The sequence below is a fragment of the Dicentrarchus labrax genome, unplaced genomic scaffold, assembly GCF_905237075.1.
Source record: "Dicentrarchus labrax unplaced genomic scaffold, dlabrax2021, whole genome shotgun sequence".
Taxonomy (NCBI): Eukaryota; Metazoa; Chordata; class Actinopteri; family Moronidae; genus Dicentrarchus; species Dicentrarchus labrax.
In genome coordinates this window covers 11,362,126-11,385,950 of record NW_026136702.1, presented here as the reverse complement: position 1 = coordinate 11,385,950, position 23,825 = coordinate 11,362,126, and the positions used below count along the sequence as shown (strand labels likewise).

The following is a 23,825-nucleotide window of genomic DNA, read 5'->3' as shown; positions in this document are numbered from 1 at the left end:
TGATTCGGGGAGTAGCCATCCCTACATAAATCATTCCCTTATTCCATTGGCCACACGTTACATTGAAAGTATTGATTTTTCTCCCCCCCGCCGCAGCACTGATTGCAAGGAAACCCTTCACAACGGTCACAAACAGGAAGTGGAAAAACAAACCACGGGTGTGTTTCGATTGACCACAATGGCGGATTTCAATGGCTTTGGTCACAACACTGAAGAAGGGAGATCTATGCTTTGCTGCACACGGCACACATGGTGGAAATCTAAAGACGGCATGTAAAATACAAAGAAAACCAAACAGGTACAACACAAAGAATGAATCAGTAAAATGTAACAAGCAGTTCAAAACGACACTTTCATAGCCATGCTCAAAACAACCCAGGAAGCATCAATACTACAATAGGAACTATTACATCTGTATTTCAGTATTTCCTAATCTAACATCAGTCCACAAAGATTAGGCTAATATTTTAAGCTTGGCTGTAGCAACATTAAAAACAGGCGTAGTTGTGGAGTAAACACCAAACCTTTCAAAAGGTGAGACAAAATAACAGCAGATGAAACTCTATGGTTTCAAATGAGCCACTGACCATCAGAAGAGCAAACGCTGCCGTTTCCATGACAGCACAGCTGAGGATACTTTGAACTCTGACCTTATACTCCTGCCTGTGCTCTGAAGCGGTGACCAAACCCAGGGTCAATCAAAAATTAGGTCAGCAGGGGTCAAATGGTAATCACCCCTCTCTGGTTACGCAACCACACCATATCAACCTCCTCCCAGGAGCATCTTAAGCATCGTTCATCCTAATCAGAGGAGTGCACCTTCCAGGAGTACAGGGTGATGCTGCCTGTGCATAATGAGATAGGTAAAAGTCTGTCATTATGCATGACAGAGGGAGAGGAAAATACAGAAAACTGAAATAAGACAGATTTCAGTCCATTCTTACCATACACTGATGCGTTAATACCTCAGTTTAAATGGTAGACATTTTGTATTGACTAAACACTTGAGGTATTCCTTTATAACTGGCCTACATTACTCCACAATGATCTACCATAACTTGGGATAGACAAAGAGGGCAGTGAGCAGCAAAATGCAATAATAGTTGGAGTTATCCATCTCAACACAAGGTACGCGGTGAAAAGCCTGCCTAGGTACTATAGATGAGTTAAGTTATAGAGAAGTTAGAGAGAAGAATGGTGAAATATTCAGGAGCAACATTTTTCCTGGAAGGTGCATTTGCAGGTTTACTGGAGGCCAGTGGTGACTCAGCACAAAATAGAGGATGGTTTAATAAGTGATAATAAATAAAATAAGTCACACTCATCAACAATGATGTAGGACAACTGCCGAAACTACTGGATTTGTCCAGTAAAGAATGTAGTTCAAAGACATCCAGAGAGGAAGAGGGGATGATCTTTAAGAAAGGATGACACTGTCTTGGGGTAGAGAAACTGGGTTGGAAGAGAAGGGGGAAGACAGATGAAGGGGTGGAGGGACTGATCAGAGGGGTGCCAGACACAAAGAGGCCAGGCCATGGCCGGTGGCACGCGATGGGCAGATTAACCAGCGTTTCCTCCCCTAACTGAAGCATTAGGACACCTGACTGAGTCCCGCCAATGGCAGCCAGCCAAGGATTTGGTGGGGGGGAGACAAGCTGGGGCTCGCCTTTCAACACTCAGGCTCTTCAACAACACAAAGAGGGGTGGGGTGGTGTTCGTAGGGGGAAAAAAAAAAAAAAATAGGGGGTGATGGGCTGGTGGCTTGGAGTGGGGAGGGGGGGCTACAAGCCTTACCCCTCACCATCTGCTGCCCAGGCTAAGTGAGGACAGGGGTAGGGCCAGAGTGCAGGGTGGAGTATGTGAGCGTGTGCACAGAAAACACACGTGTATCTGCGTGCACGCACCTGTTAGTGTGTCAGTGGGTGGCTGGGTGAGTGGAATGGCAGATGGACAGGGCATACTCCTGGCACCAGAGCTTCGATGTTAGTCATCCAACATTAAGGAGTATCCCCCCCTTCCCCCACATTCCTAACCCCTGCTACCTAATCCACAGTGCCAGCCAATTCTTTATGTTTTGCTCAGTTTGATTAAGACATCCATGATTAGAGACATTATGGGCTGGGTTAGAGGGTGTGTGTGCGCGCGCGTGTTTGTGTGAACCGCTTATCCATGTGGTTGTTTACTGTAACCAAAGCCAAACAGATGCAGCCCCTTTTGGCCCAATGCCACTTAGCATTATCTCCTTTTTAACAACTACTGTAAGGCGCAATTAATCCTAGTTCTCATTTCCTTCTCTTGGAAGTGTGTTGCAATATGTGGTTGAGAGAAGGAAAACCCCAAAAACCGTAGCGGACCAAATACCTATATATTACACCACTACTGTCCCAAACAAACTACACACACCCTCATATAGTAATTGACTGTTATTTCCCCCCACTCCCCCCACTCTGTGTGTTTATCCGCACATTATCAGTGAGCTGTATATTTCCCCCTGCATTTTAAAAAAAAAAAAAAAAAAAAAAGGGGGTCAGAGTAGCAGACAGTTCAGTCTTGCTGAGCAGTAATCTGAAAATGCCTGTAATCCTCCATACAGAGCCCTTCTGGAGACCGTGATTGTAGTGTGGAGAGGTGTAGCCTCGTCTCCGTTTAGCAGCCATGTGTCTGACCGAGCTTGACACGCAACCAGAGCCTTACAGCTGCCAGGACACACACTGAGAGATGAGGCACAGTAAAGCTGCCCCGGTCACTCACTGGAATAATTATGCCATTTTTCGCCCTATACAATGCACAGTGAGTGCAGGTCACTGAACTTATTCAACTCAGTGTTGGAACAAGTGGCATATCTGGGAGCCAATGAAAATCACTGGTTTATGAAGACTTCTGAAATTTGAGATGAACACAAACACACACGCGTACATACACACACCAATAATGCTCACAGATAAAAAGTTTACTTGGCAACACCAGCAGCAATCAGAGAATCAGTCAATTAGACCCATGATGGTGACATTTATTTTGAGTAAGTACACGTGAATCTTCCCAAGGAATTTCTGTAACGACGAAGTGGCACTTTAGTTCCTGAAATATATGGAAAATCAGAGCATTATTTGAACAATCTCCTTACAAATATGCATTGGAGCAGGGAAGGTGCACATTTACACTGTCCACTGTATTAATTGCCTCCTCCCCAGCAGGTGTGTTATGCACCAACTAAAACTGTGAACTTACTTTGGGTTCAGAGTGGTAGAGACATGGCTCAGTGTCAATAGTGTCGCTGGTCTTGCACATTGTACGACCAAGCTTCACTTCCAGGATGTAGTTTATTCCCGCGACCACCTAAATGAGACAGCATGAGTCATTAAAGGCATGTTTGTAGTTTAAAATCACGTGTAACGTGACTCCAGAATTAAGTTTTACCTGGATTTTGGCCGAGGTTATGTTGACAATTTTGTAGGCAAACAAGTCCTCCGCGTTGTCTCTGTTGAATTCAACCATAGCGAACCGTGCTGCCCGCAGAACCTTGGCGCTGTTTACGGGGACTTCGAGGGGCTGACCGGGCATCGTGTACTCGGCGGCTACAAGGCAACCAGCCGAGGCACAGACGAAAATACAAAACCAGGCGAACATCTTAAACCCGACAAGTTGCTCTGAAGTAACGGAGGGAGAGTCCCAACGTTGGCGTTCAAAACCAGGGTTATAATATAGCAGCTAGAAACGCTCACCTGTTTCCTATCTGCTGATTAAACTATGAAAGTCCGAACTGAAAATCACCACTAACCAGAAACTTCTGGGTTGCGCGGCAACCGCGTTGCTAAGCTGCCGTGAAGCTGGTGTTGCTGGTGGAAAACAGGCTAATTTATGTGAATATACAAAATAAAAGTATCGGAATAACATTTATTTATTAGGAGGAATACAGTAATGTTTCGGTCTTTTCTCAGGCTACATATATAACTCTACATGTTAAGCACATGTGCCATTTGATCATTAATTAAGACAGCATTATTGGCAGAGTCAACCTCTCAGGCCTCACACAGGCCTACATTTCATGGCTCATAATTCATAAAATTATTGAAAGATTTAAAGAAAATATCACATTAGGAACAGTATGGTCAAGTGTTATTGTTTTTTGACAGTGGAATATTTTTCCACATTATTCAACATAAAAAACCCTACTTTAAAATCAAAATATAAGAAGAAACAGAATTCACAGGTGTCCACTGTCTTTAAACAATCGGCAGTTGTTTTAGAAGTCATAATTAAGCTGAATGGAAGTCAGCTGTGTGTAACTAGTGTGTGACAGGTGATTATACTTTAATACTACCCTATATGGACTGTCCAAATGCTGGTTTAGTAAATATCCTGGCAAGAACTACATCATGCAATCAAAGGAATATTCTAAACCATTGCATGACAAGACCACTGGAAAGTAGCAGTCAAGGGAATTACATAACAAAATGCCCTTAAATAACTTGAAATAGGGATATCAAATAGCACTGCATTAAATCCTCAGAACATTTTGAGTCCGTGTCTGTGTGGTGGGCTGCCACTATACTGCAACTTTAAAGCTTATCACACTGAATGCAATATTTGGTGTAACACACCATCCCCTCCAGGTCCTGCAGAAAGACCTGCTTCAGCCTGTAAAACTTTTTTTTTTTTTTTTTTTAAGAAGACAGCTACCTCAAACCTCAAGTGATGAGAGTCCAGACAATCTATTTGAAAATGTGTGGCATGACTTGAGAATGGTTATTGACTCCCCATGCAACTTGATAGAGCTTGTGCAGTTTTCTGAACACGCACGGGGGAAACCACAGATCCATTTATATGCACTCAAGTCTGTAACTGCAGCCAAATGTGCCTCCACTTGTACATTTACTTTGTTTTGAACTATTTGTAAATATTTTCCTTGATCATTGCAAATAGATTGCGATTTAATATTACTGTAAACATTCAATAGGCAGTGAATGTTTAATTTCTTTCTTCTTTTTTTTTATATGATGTACAATCTGAATTTTACATCCTGAGCAGGGAATTTCTTACCAGTCACAGTAACACAAATAATAAATGTCCTTGCCTCACAAATTCATTATCTTTTATTCTGGATAAGCATCACAAAACATTAACAACTAAGACGTACTTGTTGTTTAGTGTTTGAATGTTTAGTGTTGAATTAAAATACTTATTGTATGTACGTATGATCAAGAAAAAGGCTCTGTTTTCATCCTCTCTTCTATTGTATCTTTGTAAATCTCATCATCTAATATACTGCGGGGTTGTGCGCTTGTTGCAGACAAATGTCAAGGAATGTCTTGAGCTCAGGTTTGCAGAGTCACACTGATGAGAGGATCTTGCAGCCAGGGAGCAGTGATGGCCAAAGCAGGAGGAGCATGGTGCTGCTGGATGGGCAGTGGGCCCTAGAAGACATGGGGCGGGTGGGGGGTATTGGGATTACTGGAAAGGAAGCAATTACAAGCTTTGTTCTTTGGATTTGAATTTAGAGATGCTGTAGTAAAAATGACATAACACAAAAGACATCCCTTTGTTGTACATTAAAGCATTATCCAGAATCCTGAGACACTGTGTAGTGTGGGTGGGAGACAGCATACTGAAGGTGGGTGCAGGGTTTTGTTTTGTTCTGTTTTGTGCGCTAGGAAAGGATATCTTTATAGCCAGTATGAACAGTAGGAAAAATTACAGTAGGGCTGCCACTAATCATAGTCTTCATTATGGATTCATCTAGAAATTATTTTCTCAATTAATCGATTAATAGTTAAAACAAATAGTTAAAGATTGTCGTTATAGCCCAGAGCCCAAGGTGGTATATTACAATGTTTTCCTTTATTTGTCCAAATCCAAAAGATATTCAGTTTACTGTCATATAAGGCAAAGAAAAACAGCAATTCCTCACATTTGAGCTGAAACCAGATGATGTTTGGCATTTTACTAAATAAATGATTCAAACAATTAATCGTCAAAGTGGAATAATTATCTGTCAAATGACTAATGGATTAATGGACCCATTGTTTCAGTTCCAGATTACAGCAGCTAATAACTCTTTCGATGTACATATGGGCATATAAATGTTGCAATAGGACAGACTTGAATATCTTAACTCATCCTTTAATAAACCTATTCTGTCTTGCAGAACCAACCATTACAAACATGTTATGCAGCTGAGATTTGTTAAAGCTTCTAAAACTTAGAAATTCTTAGAACTTAGAAAGTACAGTTTCCAGAGATACCAAACATGTCCTTTTGAGTCACAGCCAAACTAAAACTGATACACACTACAGTAGGCTACTGTGAGGTTAAGAATAAATACTCTGGGTTTTACTGTTTTACTAACCATGAGTCAGCATTAGTTAATTGCAGGAACAAGCAGGAACAAAATATACTGAATATCTATGTGATATTTGTGGACAAAGGTTTTTATATAACTTTGAAGCCAACTAAATTTAAGGTGGAATATCAGCCTTCTTAACAGTAAACAGCAATGACACTTTATTACGTAAGAGCAGTGGTTAAGAAAGAATTCATATAATTTATATAAGTAAAAGCAACAATACCACACACATTAAAAAAACAACTACATAACAAGTAAAGGTCTCTTAAAATGACAAAGTAAATCAGAGTCATCAGCGAAATGTATTTAAGGTATCAAAAGTACTAGAACCATGTCAGAGTTAAATTGGATCATTATTTTAATTTAATTTGAATTCATTTGAGTGTTGCATCTGGTGAAAGTGGAGCTTTTAAGTTTAAGTTTTTAGAACAATACATCATATTTTATAAACTGATTAAAGTCAGCAAATCTTAATTATTGAAGTAACTACAGCTGTGAAATAACGCAGCTGAGTAAAAAGTAGCAATACAGAAAGAACAATATTTGTCTCTGAATAAATAAATGAAATAATAATAATAGAATAATATAAAATAGGAGGGAAAGTGCCTCAAAAATGGTACAAAATAACGACAGTAGTAATAAATGAACTTTCAAAAGGCACAAACACCTGCAGAACTTTACAGTAACTTATAAATAAAGGTTACCTCTTTATTCGACGCCTCAGTCGTTATGAGGGTGTCTGCTTGCTCACAGAGTTACAGCTGACTTCTGTTTTCCTACCGACATTTAAACTTTTTAGGAGATTGGCTTCGTGACGCTTCGAGGCAACAACGACTTCCTGTTTGCCATTAATATGAAACCTTCATGCATTAGTTTATTCATTCTCAATATATTTAATAATAACAATATAAACAACATACAACCGGAATCCGGTAAGCAGCCATGGGAGAAACCCTGTTTGTCTTCATTGCGCTTATTTACAGCTCATTACAGCTATTTACAAATAGCGATATGATGCACTACCGCCCCCTACCGACTCGGAGTATGAACTGATTTTCAGAAAAAATGCTTTTATGGACATGCTTCAGAAAAAGGTCTCCCTCGTTCAGTAATTCAGTATTCCTTCATGATATAAGCACCAAAAGGCACTCTAATGATCAGTGATTGAGGTTAGTAATCATCACAAAACAATGGCTGAAACCAAATGAGCATAAATGCAGAAAAAAGCAATATGATCCAGGAACACAAAACTGTATTAACTGGCAGTGTTGTGTAGCCTCACTTGGAGAAAACTGAGATAAAGTAAAACAAGGGAGATAGATAGACATTTGTATTTAAGTGTGGACATTAAATAAGGGGGATCTTTAAACTCTGAAATCCTTATAGAGATTAAATATTATGTCATATGTTGTAAAGATTCGCTGACATATTATATACAGTAGGTACCAGAATGGAAAATGGTTCCAGGAGGAAAAGGCTTATGCTGCTCTGAAGGCATAATTGATAAAATATAAAATTATTTCCCACTTTGTAGTTTATTTCACCCAAATTTATATTTGCAACTACAGTATGTCCCCATGTCATTAAGCACGTGCATATGCAAAAGACAAGAAAATAATTATAAGAAAAAAAGACCCATATATGTCCATAAGAAGCAATTAAATAAGTATCTTTTTTTTTAAAATGTAAACTCCTTTTCTCTTTATTCTAAATAGTTAAAAGATGAATTATAGACAAACTGAAATTAAGTTTTTATTTTATTTAAAAACAACAAAATATAAACCACACTACACTTTTAAAAAGCCTATTTTCTTCATTGTACAGAATATTTTAGTGTTGAACAAGCATTGTTAAAAATGGCCACATGTGAACAATCATCACAAAGACAGGGAAAATGAATTCATTGGAAAACAAAGTTTCATAAATGTTCTATTCCTGGGAAAGTATGATGTGAACCTGTTTACAGTGGAACAGCATCTGAAATGCCGTCCTGTCTAATTGCATTTAAAAGTGGGGGGCACACTCCAGAATCATTTATTTTGGTCTGAATCTACACAACACATAATTTAAAAAACACATAACTCTCTACCACGATAGCTCCATAAGAGCTAAATACATCCAAACAAATTATGCTTAAAAACAATTCCTTGGACAATGAAGGAATGTAGTGCTGGTTCATCTTTTTTTCTCGTGGCTGGAAATACCAGTACAAACACAAAACAGAACATGTGAAAAAACAGAACAGCATTACTGACTGAACAGCTAGAAAACAACAGAAAGACTTGGATTAAGCTACACATTAGTTGGGGTTGAGTCCACCCTTAAATAATCTTTATGAAAGTTGTACAATGTTAGGTTTTGCTTCTCAGACACAATTATCTGGTCCCCAATATTTTATCATAGTTTTTCCCACATTATTTTACATGAATTATGGCATTCCTATCCCTGTTTTTATGTTCATGATGTCTTTTTTCATGTGAAGCACTCGGAGCATGTCATTTCTTTGTTGTAAAGCACTTTGAGCTGCATTTCTAGCATGAAAGATGCTATACAAATAAAGTTATCATTTACCAGTGTTTTGGCACAAAATGTGGCTGCATTATCTTAAGTATGATATGTGCTCTGAATTAAATACACAATTCAAAAACGTTCTGAATTGTCGTGCAGATATGAAAAACTGGCAAAATGCAAACAGTCATTACTTCATCCAACTACCGTCTAATATCTGCAAAATAGGAAACTGTTGTTCATACTTAAATTTACAATATTCATTTCATGAAAACACAATCCAGCTGCTTTTTTTTTTTTTTTTCCTTTGGGTATATTTCCATAAAATATCTTCACCCGATCATAGGGAACGTCACACCTGAGGTACCATTAGCACATGCTTCAGAATCAGAAACTGCATTGAAATTTGTCCCAACAAAATGAAGGTGAATAGAGAAATATGCACCAGGATTTGTCCTAGATTTTCCTTCCTTCCTTCCTTCCTTCCTTTTTGACCCAAGATAAAACAGCAGCGTGGTCACACAACATATCTGCCAACACTAACCTCTGAAATTAATAAAAAAAAAAAAAAAAAATGTTAAGTACAAAAGGTCTCTGCAAGTCACACACACACACACTCCTTCCTAACAAGCTACTCCTGCAGCTATCAGCAATACTGGCTTTGCTTGTTTGGACATCATTAGATGCCCGTTTCTATGTTGAATAACAAACCGCAGCTGGGCTCCCGGTTGGATTTCCTAGTTCCACAGAGCTACGACATGCTTAGTGTACATTATGCTGTGTGATGGGCAAATATTGCCCCTTAAAAATGAAAAAGGCCCAAGATAAAATGACAGAATGGTCCTATTTTAAGGTATTTTTTGTGGCTCAATAAAGCTCCTGCTGCAGAGCAAACAATAATGGTTAGTCTGCCATTTTAAGATTGTCTCTAAACACAATCTGACACAGGAGCCGACCATTCTTCTTCTGTCTGAAACATTTCCTACAAATTTTCATAGCGATTATACCTCCTTTATTGGTGTGACTGAAGGAATGGAGAAGAAGTGTGCAATGGGATTTAATGGGAACCCACTGAGTGATAATGACTAGTGTAGAGATATTAATAATGAATGTGAGTAGTGCTGTGGAGGTTCAAATAAAGGACTGATAAACAGGCGTTGACAGTTATGTTAGGTAGCGTCGCACTGCCCCTGCTGGAGGATGGTGAGGGGAAACCCTGGTTTGTACACACGACTCCATCTTCAGTTAGCATTGGAACCACTATGTGTTCCTACAGGGTGTTATTCTCTGGGGAGAAGAGAGCTGCCAGGCCCAATGCCTCACTGTTCTGTACATCCTTGTCTGGCTTCGGCTTTTTAAAGAGCGATGGAAGATTCCGGATATGAACCTCCTTCCTGAACTGCTGGCACAGAGCTTTCTGTTGGCAGGGGACAGAGAGGGGAGAGGTTAAACAGAGCTATCCAAAGATCTACCAGAAAGAATTTCATTAGATTGTACAGCCCCGCTGAGCTCCTGAAACATTTTTTTGATTTACAACACAGCCGGAATCACACTGCTGAGTAATGACTTGCACTATTAGGTCAGTGTCTCTGGTCACTTCTAACGCCTACAGTGAGCATGAATAGAGAAGCACTGCTCTCTAGTGGCTAAATGTGGCATTACCCCAACTGTTCCTGCAATGAGCTTCTTGAACTGGTCTTTCCTCTTCTTGTCTCCAACCTTCTGGGCATTGGGGTCCAAGAGCCTGTGATTATACTGGTCCAAGGCGTCCACACTAATGTTTGGGATCTGGGTCATCACTGCGCTCAGTTCCATGTAGCGAGGCAGCTAAAACAGATGGACAGACAGGTGTATGCACAAGTAAGGAGATTAAACGCGAGGCATTCTCAGGATGCATCTCCACGGGAATGGAAAATTTGCTTTTTGCTTTACCCCTATATGACTGTAGAGCTGAAATAATTAGTCAATCAACAGCAAGTAAATGAGAAACTACTACTGATAACCGATCAATTATTTGGAGTCACTTTCTCCGCCTTCACAAATGTGAGGATTTGCTGCTTTACTTTGTCATAGATGATAGTAAACTGAACATCTTTGGGTTTTGGACTAAGTTTGGGTAAAACACGCAATTTGAAGCAATTCATTTTTGGAATTTTTCACAGTTTCCTGACATTTTATTGACAAAAAAAAAAAAAAAAGAGATCTAGAAAATAAAGGGCAGATTAATCCATAATAAAAATAACCATGAGTTGGCTAGGTGACTTCTTGGACCAAACAAAGGGAAAAAAAAAAAAGCAGACATGGCAGACATTACTGCCATTAGCCTCACCAAGTTTTCATAGATGAGCATGGCCAGCTGAGAGAGGGTGGAGTTGCAGACCTCATGCTGCCCATGAACCTGAAGGCCTCGAAGAACACTGGTATATAACCATGTGACCGCCTCAGGAAGAAGATTACCCCCTATGACCTGAAGAGACATAGAGTGGACATGGGAAGAAAACTTTAGAAATATGCAGAAATTTAAGATGCTTTTTAAACACTCCATGAACTTCCAAGATGCTTTGAGTCACTCAAAACCGTTCAATAAAATTATTATACATCCACAAAAAGTCAGGTGATTATTAGGGGTGTTTGAAAATATCGTAAAACATTGTGTTGCAATATTTTGTTTTGTGATATTCTCAATTCTCAGATTCTCAAAAACACAGTATACATTTTATGTTTAAACCCCCCCCAACTGCTATATAGCAGTGTTGTAATCGTGATCCGGGGGCTATGCTGCTAGATGTTACAGTGACTCTGATAAATACCAAATGCAGATCACATTGTTCTGGTTATATACACAGATTCTATGCATATGGTGGTGGGTTCTTTATACTATAAATTGCAATATATCACAATATACTGAATCGTAACCCCTGTATTCTGATACGTATCATCTTGCCAAATTCTTGCCAATACATCAAACCACGTTACATGTATTTTCTGTGTATTTGAAACACATCAATGTTCCTTCGTTAGTGTTGTTTATTTCCCACATACATGTCCTCCGGCTGAGACTGAAATAATGCTAACAAATGCACCATTTACTCTTTGCTACAGCTATTTCGGGAAATTATTATTATTATTTTTTTTTTAAATGAAAGTACATATTTGTATATTTGAATGGGATTGGTACTGAGAGCCACAGACAGGATATGGAAGTAAGAGTTTTGAGAGACAGCCTTATCCTTTACAAAGGAAAAAGGATAAAGATACAGGCTTAAACTAAAGGTTTGTTGCATTGAGCATGCTACCTGTCGCAGAAGGGTCCAGCAGACCATGGAAGCAGTGCGGTGACAGTTAGTGGTGTCCTTCCATGACAGCGAGGTGAAGGAGAGGGTCAGTAAGGTCATATAGATGTTCTGGACAAAAGGAGAAACAAGTTTTAGTTTATATACAGCATTTAAAGAGTGAATGTTACGTGACGTGTTTTCGGCTGACCTCATGTTTCATCAGGCATTTTCCCAGCTCAGTCAGCTCCTCTGTGGGCTGGCCAGGAGACGTCGTCTGCACTGACTCCATCATCATGTCTTCCTCTAAGAGAGCACATTTCAAGCAAAAAGATGAGACTGTCAGAATAAAAAACAAACAGAATCTACCCATTGATTAAAAAAATAATAATTACCCTCTATTTCCTCTTTATTTGCTGCTGGTTCAGGCACTTTTCTGGAAATACAGCTCACAGCTAGAAGAAAAGAAAGAAGAGAAGTATGAAAGCCACACAATAATTTGACTCTGCAGTTTCAGACTTCGAGTAAAAAGCTGATCAGGCAGTTGTAGTGCTATATCCTAAAAATCCCACACACAAATTATGGCATACCTTCTCAACATGCAACATTAAAACTTTAGTTTGGGAATGCACAGTGAAAATAAATAAAGTTAAACGTGACAAGCAGAAACAATCCTTCAGCTGTTTACCAACACAGCAAGGGAAGCATAATGAACAGACGTCAAGACTCAAAGTCTACCAGCTGTTGAGTTGTGAGACACCTCTAACCTCAATCAGTAAGGTATTATATGTATATGCCAGACACAGAATGCAGCTGTGTGTTGGTGTTAGACTGCAGTGCAATATAATTAATTTAATGGTACTTAACAAAAACACTTTTCAACAATCAAATGAGTTATTGATATCAGTTTCAGAACTCCCCCAACCCTTTTTTAGGATAAAACTAGGCAAGAGGTTGTTAGTCACCCAACATAAACCCTACTGGAAGCAACACAATCTTATCAATATGTGAAGTCTCAGCTCTATCTAGGAATTATGGCTGATATTTGCACTTTCCTAAAGCGTACTCAAACCATTTTTAGCTCGTGTAGCTGGCAGAAACACAACCTTAGCACGTGACTAAAGTGCATTAGCAGTATTAAGGAATAAGCCCTGAGCTCCCCTTCACACTTTGCTTTACAGTTATTTTAGACAGGGACATTATATTGCCATCATAAAACAACTATAACATCAATGTAAAACCAATAACTCACTTTTGCAATAAATATTTTATTTTTATTCAATGCTTATGCCAACAAATGCAAAGTGGCTGGCACGTAGTACTCAGTGCAATGATAGTTAACACACTTATTTTACCTTCAAACACCTTCATGTGTTCTATAAGTCACTTTTATGTCTTTGTAACACAACAACTGTTCGCTATACTTGTATAGAACTGGGACCATTTAGATGTGTTGAGATGCTGAAACTTACAGAGGAGATCCAGCACCTCCCTGGTGAGCAGGCGCACCAGCTGCTCCTCCAACATCTCCTGCGTCACCTGGCTCTCTTGACACACCACCTCCTCCTCCTCGCCACTAAAAGCACCAACAGGTAACCAATAAGTCCACATATCCAATTTATAGCTTAGACACAGTGAGCTATCAAATAATTAAACATACAGTCTACTCAGTAGAGGCTTTAGAGCTCTTAGTTGCTTTTTCAAACTGCATTCAGGTCCAAAAGATCTTTTCTTTTACATTAAAATTATCTCTTGTTCTTCAGCCAGCTTAACCACATACTGTACTTATAGTGTTAATTGTGATTTGTATTTGCAGCATTCATGTTAAACTTAAGTGATCAATTAAGGCTTTACATCAGCCTCCGCCTGAGGGAACCACTTGCTTTTTTATAGAGTACATCATTTTCAGTTTCCTCTGCTTCACTGGTGTAATTTATAAGGAAATATGCACAACTTACTTGACAGAGGTCCTCTGGTTGATCACCTGCCACTTGATGTTTAGTCTCTGCAGAATGAACCGGGATCAAAGTCGTGAGAATAAGCAACAAAAGCAGCTATGACTGAGCAAATTAGTATCTAATGTGAGAATAATGTTATATACAGAATGGGGAGTATGCAGATACTGACCTGCTGCATGTAGGCGAACAGAGGGCCCAGCAGGGGGCAGAGTAGACTGTCGTAGTACTCCTGAGGACATGACAGCACCAGCTGCCTCAGAAACACCCGTAACACTTGTTAAGAAAAATGAATGTAAAATAACGCAATAGCTCAGCTTTGTGTTAATCTAGTAGTAGTAGAGTAGTAGTATCCACCAAAATAAGATAAGAAAAATATCTCTCTACAGATGTATATCTCCAAACCACCGACCGAATCATGGCAACAGGAAAAATGGTATATCAAAGGATATGAATCATTGGACGAAGCCTGTGATCAGGTACGTGGTCGAGGGACACAAAAGCAGAGCCTGCTATTTCTTCTGCCAACTTCTCTATGGTGTAGAATTCCTGCTGCAGGGACAGACCTGCATTTCCCAGGACATGGAAGCTAAAAAGGGTAAAGAGAGAAGAGAGATTATACTTTAATCAAACAGCATGTGAGGCATAAACAATACAAAAACAACATTTGCGGGGTAAGTGCAACTGCTACAACAGAAAGCTCACCAGTTGTCATACAACATGGTAAAAAATCCCTGCATGCGCTCCAGGCTGGATCTATACACAGGAGCATCATAGATATCCAAAAGATGCTGAGAGAGACCTGGAGAAAGCACATATAGAGAAGGTTTAACCACAGTATTTTTAGATGATGGCTCTCAAAAAGCATGCACAGAAAGCTCCTCTTACCAAGAACCACATTTTTCTCTGCATCCATCACCTCATGGGCCCTGGAGAAGGTCTCACTCAGACGAGCCATGTTCTCTGGCATGAACAGACTATTGTGAGTCCTGCAGTGAGAGATAAAGAAAAAGAGACTGGTCACATAATCAGTATAATAGAAGGCATTATTGTTGAGACACTGTTAGACACACTGATTAATCCCTTTTACACCACACATCTAAAAATCAAGGTCAGACTCATGTCTAGATCATGTGTAAATTGCTTAATATCCCACGAGTTCTCCACATGGGAAATAAAAGGATTAAAAAGGAGTAATGCAAAGTACAGTGTCCACCATACCTGATTAGAGCCAGCAGATTGGGCAGCAAGACTTGAAATTGAGTGGTGAAGGGGTTTCTGTAGATGGGAGCTCCAGCTGGGGTGTAGCCCACGACAAAGCCACCAGACTTGGCTTCTGCCAAGTCTGAAGGCCAGCGTGACCGCTTCACCACCCCCAACATGGCATACAAACAGAAACTCAACTAGAGGAAGAAACAGGAAACGAGAAACGATTAAATAAGTTTTGCACTGTTATAGTCGACCACAAGCAATTTTTGCACCGCTGCACCTAAATACAGCTGCTGGGATGGCTGTGGACTCCTAGTATCATCTATTAATAAAATATAGACTCCAAGGAAAAAGCAAAATAATTTCAAATGTAAGCTTTTGGGGTTAATGCAAAAGTGACTGACATCTGTATCTTGCGGTGTTGAAAACAGGTTTGTGATTTATTTACAGTAGTGTCTTGGCCATTAGTGAGAATGTTTTGCAGTCTTACTTGGAACCCTCAGTTACACCTATAGACTTACCCGCCCCCTATTAAGTCCTGCTGTGTCTGTATCTTTACTTTGCTCAGTGACCACCTGATCAGCTCCAACAAAGGACAAGAACACAGCAGGGTCCCCCAGCGCACTGAAACACAAAGAATAGAAAACAATTATCGGTCATGACATCAAAATACATCATGTACAATCTGAGGGTAAAAAGAAGGAATTCAAACGCACTGCCTCATCTCATCCGAAGTCCATTCTGCGACAACAGAAGCCATCAGTTCATCTAGAAAAGCCTTCTGCTTTGTAAAGTCTTTGAACTGGTTACTGATGAGCACCAGAGATTCCATCAGTGAACATTTCTCCATGTGAGTCAGCGTGGCGTCGCTTGAGAACAACTTCTTAACGTGATTGTAGAACATGTCAAAACAAGGCTGGAGAGGAAAAAAAAACAAATTATCCAAAAGTCACAAACATTTATGGCTATTCATTAGCAGTTAAATGTTTTGAGCATAACATTAATCAGCTGAACGCAAGTACAATCTATGTCATGCTATTCTACTTTTACTGGGATAGAGGAACATTTACCAAGATGAACTGTGGGTAATCTCGGCAAATTTTGATGATGGAAGAACAGGCGTGCCTCCTCACATTCTTTACAGCTCGGGTTCGAGGTCCCTGGAGTTGAAGAACATGACATCAGTTAGGGAATAGATTTTATGGCATTAGACATAAAGGATGAGGGAAAAGTGCTGATATTTGGTTCTGTGAAAGCAACTCACCTTATTTTCCTGACCAACCTCAAATGTGATGGCTTTAAACAGCTGCAGGGACACAAACATACAACACCGTAAAGTAATCGTAATGATAAATAGTTCACAGAAACACATTTTAAAAAACTGCTGGCGCACTAGCTGAAAACTATACAATGTAGTAACCTTAGCTGACCTTATAGAGGATCTGTGGCAGGAAGTGCGGTCTTCGTGTGGCAAAAGGGAAGAGGGCAGAGACGTTGGTGAGCACACAGGACAAGATGAGTGGGTCTTTGGTGTCGTAGTTCAGCACAGCCTGCAGCAACTCCATGCTCTGATCTATGGGCAACCTCTACAAAGTAAGAAGCAGAAGGAGGGGGCAAACCTTCACATCATTACAATCAACATTGTTTTTCCCCCAACAGTTTTGTTCTGTTACTTGAAATTGCTCCTGTTACCTCCTCATCCAGATTTTTGAAGATCTGTGCGACCATACACTCCATGAAGACAGTCATTGCATCCCACTGGACCACTGATGGAGACAGGAGGGAGCACAGGCCCTCAGCAGTCTTAGCTAATGAGGCGCAGAAAGAGAAGATAAGTTAATTTGTTACATTGATGACCACCACATGTGAATGTAACACAAATTACACATTTTGCTCATGCATACATGTTCCTATGTATGAGACTGTTGCACCTGAGTGGACTGTGGGGCTTGTTAGTTAAGTTAATTCCATACTGCTGCGTATTTTACATGTTAAATTACCCACATACACCACAAATGTACAAAAAAAATCTTCCCCAGCAGAGAACCAAAACCCATCTATGAGGAGTAATCAATCCCCCTTTCTTTGGTGCTGTGTCAGTGTGTTAAGAATGAGGACAAACACTTACATGTGGTATCTCCAGTATCAATAGGGCTGGCGATTTGATACTGTAACCACTCTGCTGCTATCTGGAAAGCCTCCAGAGGAACAATGCGACATGCACTCCTCACCACCTCTCCCTGCTGCGCTCGAAAAGCTGTTAAGCATGAACATACACCATATAAAAACAGCAACAGATACGATAGAGAGAACAGATCTTACGTGAAGTAAAGCTGAATCCACTTACAATTAAAGAACGAATTGAAGTCCTCGTCGCTGTCAAAGTCCACACGGGAGTACTCGCAACTGGGGTTATCGTCTCTCGATGGGAATCCGGTCTGGAGGAAAAGACAGAACCTTTAGTAAAACCCTGTTTGGCTTCAAAGTGCGCAAGGAATGGTAGCACTGATATCACTGTCTCACCTTGACTAGGTTGATCATAGACGCTCTGAGGTATTTTATAGTCATCTCCACAACAACCGGGTCCTTTGACAGAGTCTCATGTCTGAACAAAGATCCCCAAGTGGCCAAAGTGGACGACTTCAGAAACTGTAGAGGAAAAAAAATAAAAATCACAGGAGATCAAACACAGATGAAGGATTCATATTCATATACTACTCGTTCAAATGCAGTTTCAAACAAGATCTTTTGAGCGGTCTTCTCACCTGACTGGAATGTGTAGTGAAGGCTAAAAAGGCCTCCATGTACTTGCTGAGATTTGCAGGTACCTCGACCTCTACATCTGAACCCTGTGGAGAGAACATGACATTAGAAAGTGTAAACTGCTACAACATGCTTCTGTCATTTTACATAACGTGCGTGTGTGGACCAAGACAAAAGACTATGTGAACAAATGATGTGTGGCCAAATTAGGATAAACCCACCACTAATGAGCAGAGCTGGCTTCCCAGAGCACACAGGACCTGACACAGCCTCTTCAGGAAGATGTAACGCCGCTCCACCACCTCCACTGCTCTAAAAGAAAAAGAGAAAAAAAAAAAGGTACCACACACACACACACACACACACACACACACACACACACACACACACACACACACACACACACACACACACACACACACGGAAGGACTATAAGTCCTAGCCAGATGTACAGAACAAATGTGTTTTTATGACTGTCTATGTGCTCCACAGTGGGCAGGTATGTCACTTTACTTACTGTGATTCAGAAGATTTCTTACATATTGCCAGTCCATCTGCTGACCTGTAACCAGACCAACACAAACCATTCAATCACAGTGTGACAATGATTGGTTGAGGCCCGTAAACAGGGGTGATGGAGAGAAGCAGTTATACTTACTGGGCTGCAGAAAGGATGTAGTGGATGGCCACATCATCAAACAGCAGCATGAATGGCTTCCTATCCTCCAGCTTGCCCTGTGGCAGAGTAACAATGGATTACACAGGGATTATTATTGTTCATTTAATGTCAATATCCACTAACTGTCTAGGTTGTAACTGAGCATACTGTAGCATGATCTGATCTGCAGTTTCTACAACTCATGATAAGTCAGGTTCATATTCCAACTAGAAAGCACTCAGAGAGCACATACTACCACCAAGGTTATTTTATATTTTTAAAGATCTGCAATCCGTATCAGCATCTCATACACACAGTGAAAGACAGTTATGCTGATAATGATGGACATAATTTTTAGAGAATACCTAATTCCTTTTCCTGGAAATATTAGGGATTGTACAGGGATGATCAGCAACATTTTACAGTCAGACTCATGACTTATAGCCATTTAAATTATGACGAAGCAATCAATGAGTTTCTGTCAGACTTTGCAAGAACTCTCAGAGTTAATGTGGGCACACTTCATCTAAATGTGCTTACAACAGCACAATGCATTCAAGAGTCAAGCCAATTGATGTCAAATAAGCGAAGTACACACACACACACACATCTAAAACCATACAATATATCAGTACATTCAATATGCTGACTTTGTTGATGAATTGATGAAGTTTATAAGAGTAGTCGTGAAAAGAAAAAATGCTAAATTGATAGGTTTGTCTAGGAATTTACAGAAAAAGACTCTACACTCTTCTACTACTCTTCTACACCTCTCAGTTCGGGACTTAAGAGCCAAGATAAGTGTATTATAAATAGCCACATGGTAGCGCTATTGCTACAGCTCTGCACCACTTCTTTCCACGACCATGGCCTAGCTTTTCAACAAATTCCATTAAAGTCTGGTATGGTGTTTTGAAGTTATAATACATTAGTAACTATTGAACAAAAAAAATTAGACTGAAAGAATAATCTCTTTACAGCTACTGGGCTGTGTGTTTTCCCTCTGATTCACCTTTCGGCTGATAGCGATGAGGAGACACTCGGCTGCCTCCAGCTGCAGCTCCGGTTCACTTAGCAACAAACACAACATCTCCAGCAAGTGACAGTTTCCAGAGGTAATGTGCACGAGAGACACCCAGTCTATGTAGCCTGCAAGTGTATTCAAGGTAGCCACAGCGACTCGACAGTGAGCTTTGGCCTGTGGGTGGAAAAATGAAGGACAGAAAGGGGAAAAGGGAGGGAAGAGAATGATAAAGTAATCAAAGTAATTCAGTTCATAAGAGGTTCATTGCAGTGATGTTTTCTCACCTGTAGTTCATGTCCGGGTGACGCTTTCTGGATTAAAAAAAACAAATCAGACAAAGATTATAGTACCTTGACTGTCCAATAAATAAAATAACCATGATAATACTGAGAAATTAATATAAAAGCTTCTCATTTCTATAAAATAAAAGTTAAGACCCCACTGACCACTTTACGGTAGTCCTCGACATTAACGTGCAGAATGGCCATCATGAAGCTGAAGATGCTTTCCATGTTTTGAGTTAGGGTCTGCTGGATGTCTCTGCGTCGCTGGGTGGGCAGCGTCTGGAACGTGATCACATCCTCCGCCAGCCTCAACAGGATCAACATCACCAGCTCTGTCTGTGCTTCCTTTGAAAAGGCACAAGTGAATTTAGGTTAGATTTAATTTGTTTAAAAAGTTTATGACAACTGGATTAAAAGGGGCTGCATCTTTTGTTTGCTCAGAACGGTCAAGAATATAGTTTGCACCGATTAAAATAAACAAGTGGAAAAGATGTTGTCTAGGTTCACAGATGCTGACAAATGACGATATCTACCAGGAGCCAAGTTTACATGATGACGCCTTATGAAAATTAATATGACTCATCCTCGAATGGTACTCATTTGCATGCAAGTTATTACATAATCCTATTCAAATTGCATGCAAGCTATGGGAGGCGATGGAAACCACTGATATGCAGCAACAGACCCGTTTTCTGTACATTAAAAGTTACTCACCCCTTGGCTAGTGAGAGCCTCCATCTCTTTGAGCATATCTGGCCAATGTTGAGGCCATTCTCTCTTTATCATTTCCACTATGATTCGTGACAGGACATCTTTGATGTGGCTCTCCTCCTCCAGGATAGAATGAGTACCCTGACGAGACCCAAAAACAGGTATCAGATAAGTGTTTACAGCTATAACAGCAAGACAGACTTTAAAGTTTCATTTGAAGCGTAACACAGTCACTATGTTGTTAACAGCCTTTTTTTTTTTTTTTTTTTTACGATCACACTTACATTTGATAACAACTGCATGGCACACTCCTTCAACTGGACCTTCTCTTGTTGTTGCATATTGTTCCATCTGAACCTGCAAGAAAGAAACAAGTGTTCTTTCAAATATGCAGCTTTTTATGATGTAATTATTTCTTATGCTTGATTTATATGTAGTTATGTTGCACTCACTTGACGACCTGCTCCAGAATTTGCAACCCAAAGTGTCTCACTACAGCTGGCTGGGCTTTATCAGCCAACTGCAAGCCACATGGTACACAGAAGGAGCTGGTCTCTTTAAACTCCTCACAAAACTGAAAAGAAATTAAAAAATAGAGCTTGTTATATTAAAAGGCACACTACTACATAAACTCACATTTTAAAAAGGTTTAAAAACGCTACCTAAATTAACTTAACATTGCCGTATACATGTACTGTATCAGCTTCAGCAACAGCTGCTTCAGCAACATCACAAAACACACTCACATAGCACAAAGCTAACCTACCAACTAGCCCTTCAAGGTAGGTGCAACGCTTCAAACAGCAACAGCCCGAAATAAAGTCGAGCTCTGCCTCACACAGACACTCACAGCACCATCAGTACCAAACCAGAGGTTACCATTTCTATGAATGAATGAATGAATGACGCGTGAGTCGGCAGTGGATGTGGTGCTGAGGTGTGATCCATCATGCCATACCGGCTAGCTCGCAAGAGCATCTGGCTATCATCACTTTAGCTAACGTTAGCTAACGTAAACAAACGCTGCGAGGAGTGATGTCACTGCCAGCCCCAAACGCAGACAAACATAAACAATAAAAACTGACATTTTATTTCGCCACAACAGACAACTTGATTTCCACTTTCACAACAGCCCCAATAGATGACAAGCTCGGCTAACTAGCAGCTAGCTAGCAGCCCATAACGGTGCTACCTTCAGGGCCTCCAGTCGGTAAATCTGGTTTGTTTCTGCGTCCATCATCACGTTCACAGCTTTGATGAGCTGCTCACACATGGCAGCCACCTGGTCGGCCATGACTTCAGGTAGCGTCTGGCACACTGTGAAGGAGAAAGCGAGGGGCTCCCTTATGCAAAACACCTGCACCACAGTGAGCTGCGTATGCTTAGGGAGGCACCAACGTGCACAAAATGTGCTGCCTGCGCGTTTCAGCCTTCGGCTCGCCGTTGAATGGGAATTCTGGGAGTTGTAGTCGAGGCGCCATTTTTTTTTTTTTTTTAATGATCGTCTATGTGCTGAAAGAGAGATCACTTTTGAGATAAAAACATGTGTGACTTTTTTATTTTATGTCTTCTTTTATTATTATTGTTGTAGTCTCTGGGGTTTGGGGGGCTGTTTGTTTGTTTGTTTGTTTGTTTGTTTGTTTGTTTGTTGTTGTTTTTGGTTCATTAGTAATATGCATATTTAAGTTGTATTATTATTATTATTATTATTATTATTATTATTATTAAGTTCTGTATATTGAAACTGAATTGTAAAGTGAGCATCTGTCAATAAAAACAAATTTGAAACATGTCTGACTTAATTTTATTTATTTAATATTGAATGCTTTGGGTTTTTTTCCTAATTGTAGTCACTCCAGCCTGGATAAAGGTAAAACTAGTAACATTACTATCCATCTGCTGTGGCTCATCACAGAATGATGATTTTTTTTTGTCCTCTATCATTTGCTCTGAAATTACTTTAGAAAGGAATCTCTTCATGGCCAGTAAGATAAGATAAGATAAGATGTACCTTTATTGATCCCCCTTGGGAGAAATTCGAAGTGCAAGAAAGAGTACAGATGTGGAGGTACAACAAGATATCACAAAATAAAATAGTACAAAATATAATTGAAAATATAAATAAATGAAAGTATATACACTATGCAATATTGAAGTAAGAATGGTGTGCAAATATTTGAGCACCTTGACTAAAACTAAACTGTTAAAATTCAATATAAATAGTTATTAATAGTTGTGCAAAAAGTTTGTGCGAGTTGTGGAGTCTGATGGAAGATGGTACAAATGAGCCTCCATCATCTGTGATACAGTCGACAAAGGAAGAGTCATCAGAGAACTTTTGTAGGTGGCACGATCCAGAGTTAAAACAGAAATCTGAGGTGTAGAGGAGAGATATGGATGCTCTGCACCATTAAACTGAGCCATTAGGATATAATAGACATATATATATATATATATATATATATTACATATTTTATAATGGCTCTGCTTGTACAGAAACCCCTTCAAAATAATAACGGATGACATGTAATCAGGAAACAAACAAGGCAACTGTAATCCATTACAGGTAAAAAATGAGATTATTTAGCAGTATTACAATTTTAAAATATATATATGTATATTAAATATACTGAGCAGATGACCCACATTTGAATCTTTCCATTTTCCATTTTATTTGCAAAAGTTCAATTTATGTCTGCTATCTTATAAGAATATTTTGGTTTTACATATTTGGTATTGAGGTAATCCAAAAGTAACAGAACGTATGTCACTTGGATTAGGTTACGAGCTATATTTTCTTAACAAGTAATTAGTAAATGTATCGGATTACATTGTTAAAGTAACCCTCCCCAACCCTGGTTAATTGTTTGACAACTCATAATGAATGAATCCGTAACGTGAACCCTATCGAGCTGCTGCTCCCCATAACTCCGCCCACTTCAACTTTAGCTTTCAACTTGTCAAAAACGAGCGGAGTGAGACCTCTTACTTTTCTCCGCTTCACCTCACGGTTGGTCTCTATACTTTTAATGTGAGTTTAATTTGCTGCTTGTTGTCCAACTGAACAACCTGGCCGTAGATTTATTATTTTTTTTAAT

The 23,825-nt window shown here is 39.7% G+C and overlaps 2 protein-coding genes across 5 annotated transcripts; both read right to left on the bottom strand.

Moving 5' to 3' along the window:
* Positions 1–2,929: 2,929 nt before the first annotated feature.
* Positions 2,930–7,328, bottom strand: LOC127351320 (cystatin-like). Of its 4 annotated transcripts, XR_007880857.1 has the most exons (5): positions 7,264–7,328; positions 7,048–7,119; positions 3,418–5,414; positions 3,229–3,336; positions 2,930–3,078 (listed from the first exon to the last, which is right to left on the bottom strand). XR_007880857.1 is itself a non-coding variant. In XM_051378767.1 (4 exons), the coding sequence occupies exons 2-4, from the start codon at positions 3,625–3,627 to the stop codon at positions 2,986–2,988; spliced, it is 411 nt and encodes a 136-aa protein (XP_051234727.1). In that variant the 5' UTR covers positions 3,628–5,414; positions 7,264–7,325; the 3' UTR covers positions 2,930–2,985. The 4 variants fall into 4 exon arrangements, 3 of the variants coding, with proteins under 3 accessions (XP_051234727.1, XP_051234718.1, XP_051234708.1); XM_051378767.1 differs by lacking the exon at positions 7,048–7,119 and having other exon boundaries at positions 7,264–7,325; XM_051378758.1 differs by lacking the exon at positions 7,264–7,328 and having other exon boundaries at positions 3,418–5,451; positions 7,048–7,256.
* Positions 7,329–8,082: 754 nt separating this feature from the next.
* LOC127379431 (exportin-5) lies at positions 8,083–22,145 on the bottom strand. The gene is made up of 33 exons (XM_051428990.1): positions 21,920–22,145; positions 21,180–21,301; positions 21,012–21,084; positions 20,731–20,868; positions 20,179–20,361; positions 20,017–20,043; positions 19,721–19,906; positions 18,709–18,785; positions 18,568–18,612; positions 18,272–18,362; positions 18,053–18,136; positions 17,811–17,936; positions 17,635–17,725; positions 17,416–17,544; positions 16,980–17,095; positions 16,718–16,873; positions 16,552–16,593; positions 16,358–16,447; positions 16,004–16,203; positions 15,809–15,911; positions 15,300–15,481; positions 14,967–15,067; positions 14,784–14,880; positions 14,532–14,667; positions 14,251–14,349; positions 14,082–14,128; positions 13,596–13,699; positions 12,519–12,578; positions 12,335–12,429; positions 12,148–12,255; positions 11,181–11,318; positions 10,514–10,678; positions 8,083–10,268 (listed from the first exon to the last, which is right to left on the bottom strand). The coding sequence occupies exons 1-33, from the start codon at positions 22,019–22,021 to the stop codon at positions 10,122–10,124; spliced, it is 3,660 nt and encodes a 1,219-aa protein (XP_051284950.1). The 5' UTR covers positions 22,022–22,145; the 3' UTR covers positions 8,083–10,121.
* Positions 22,146–23,825: the final 1,680 nt, after the last annotated feature.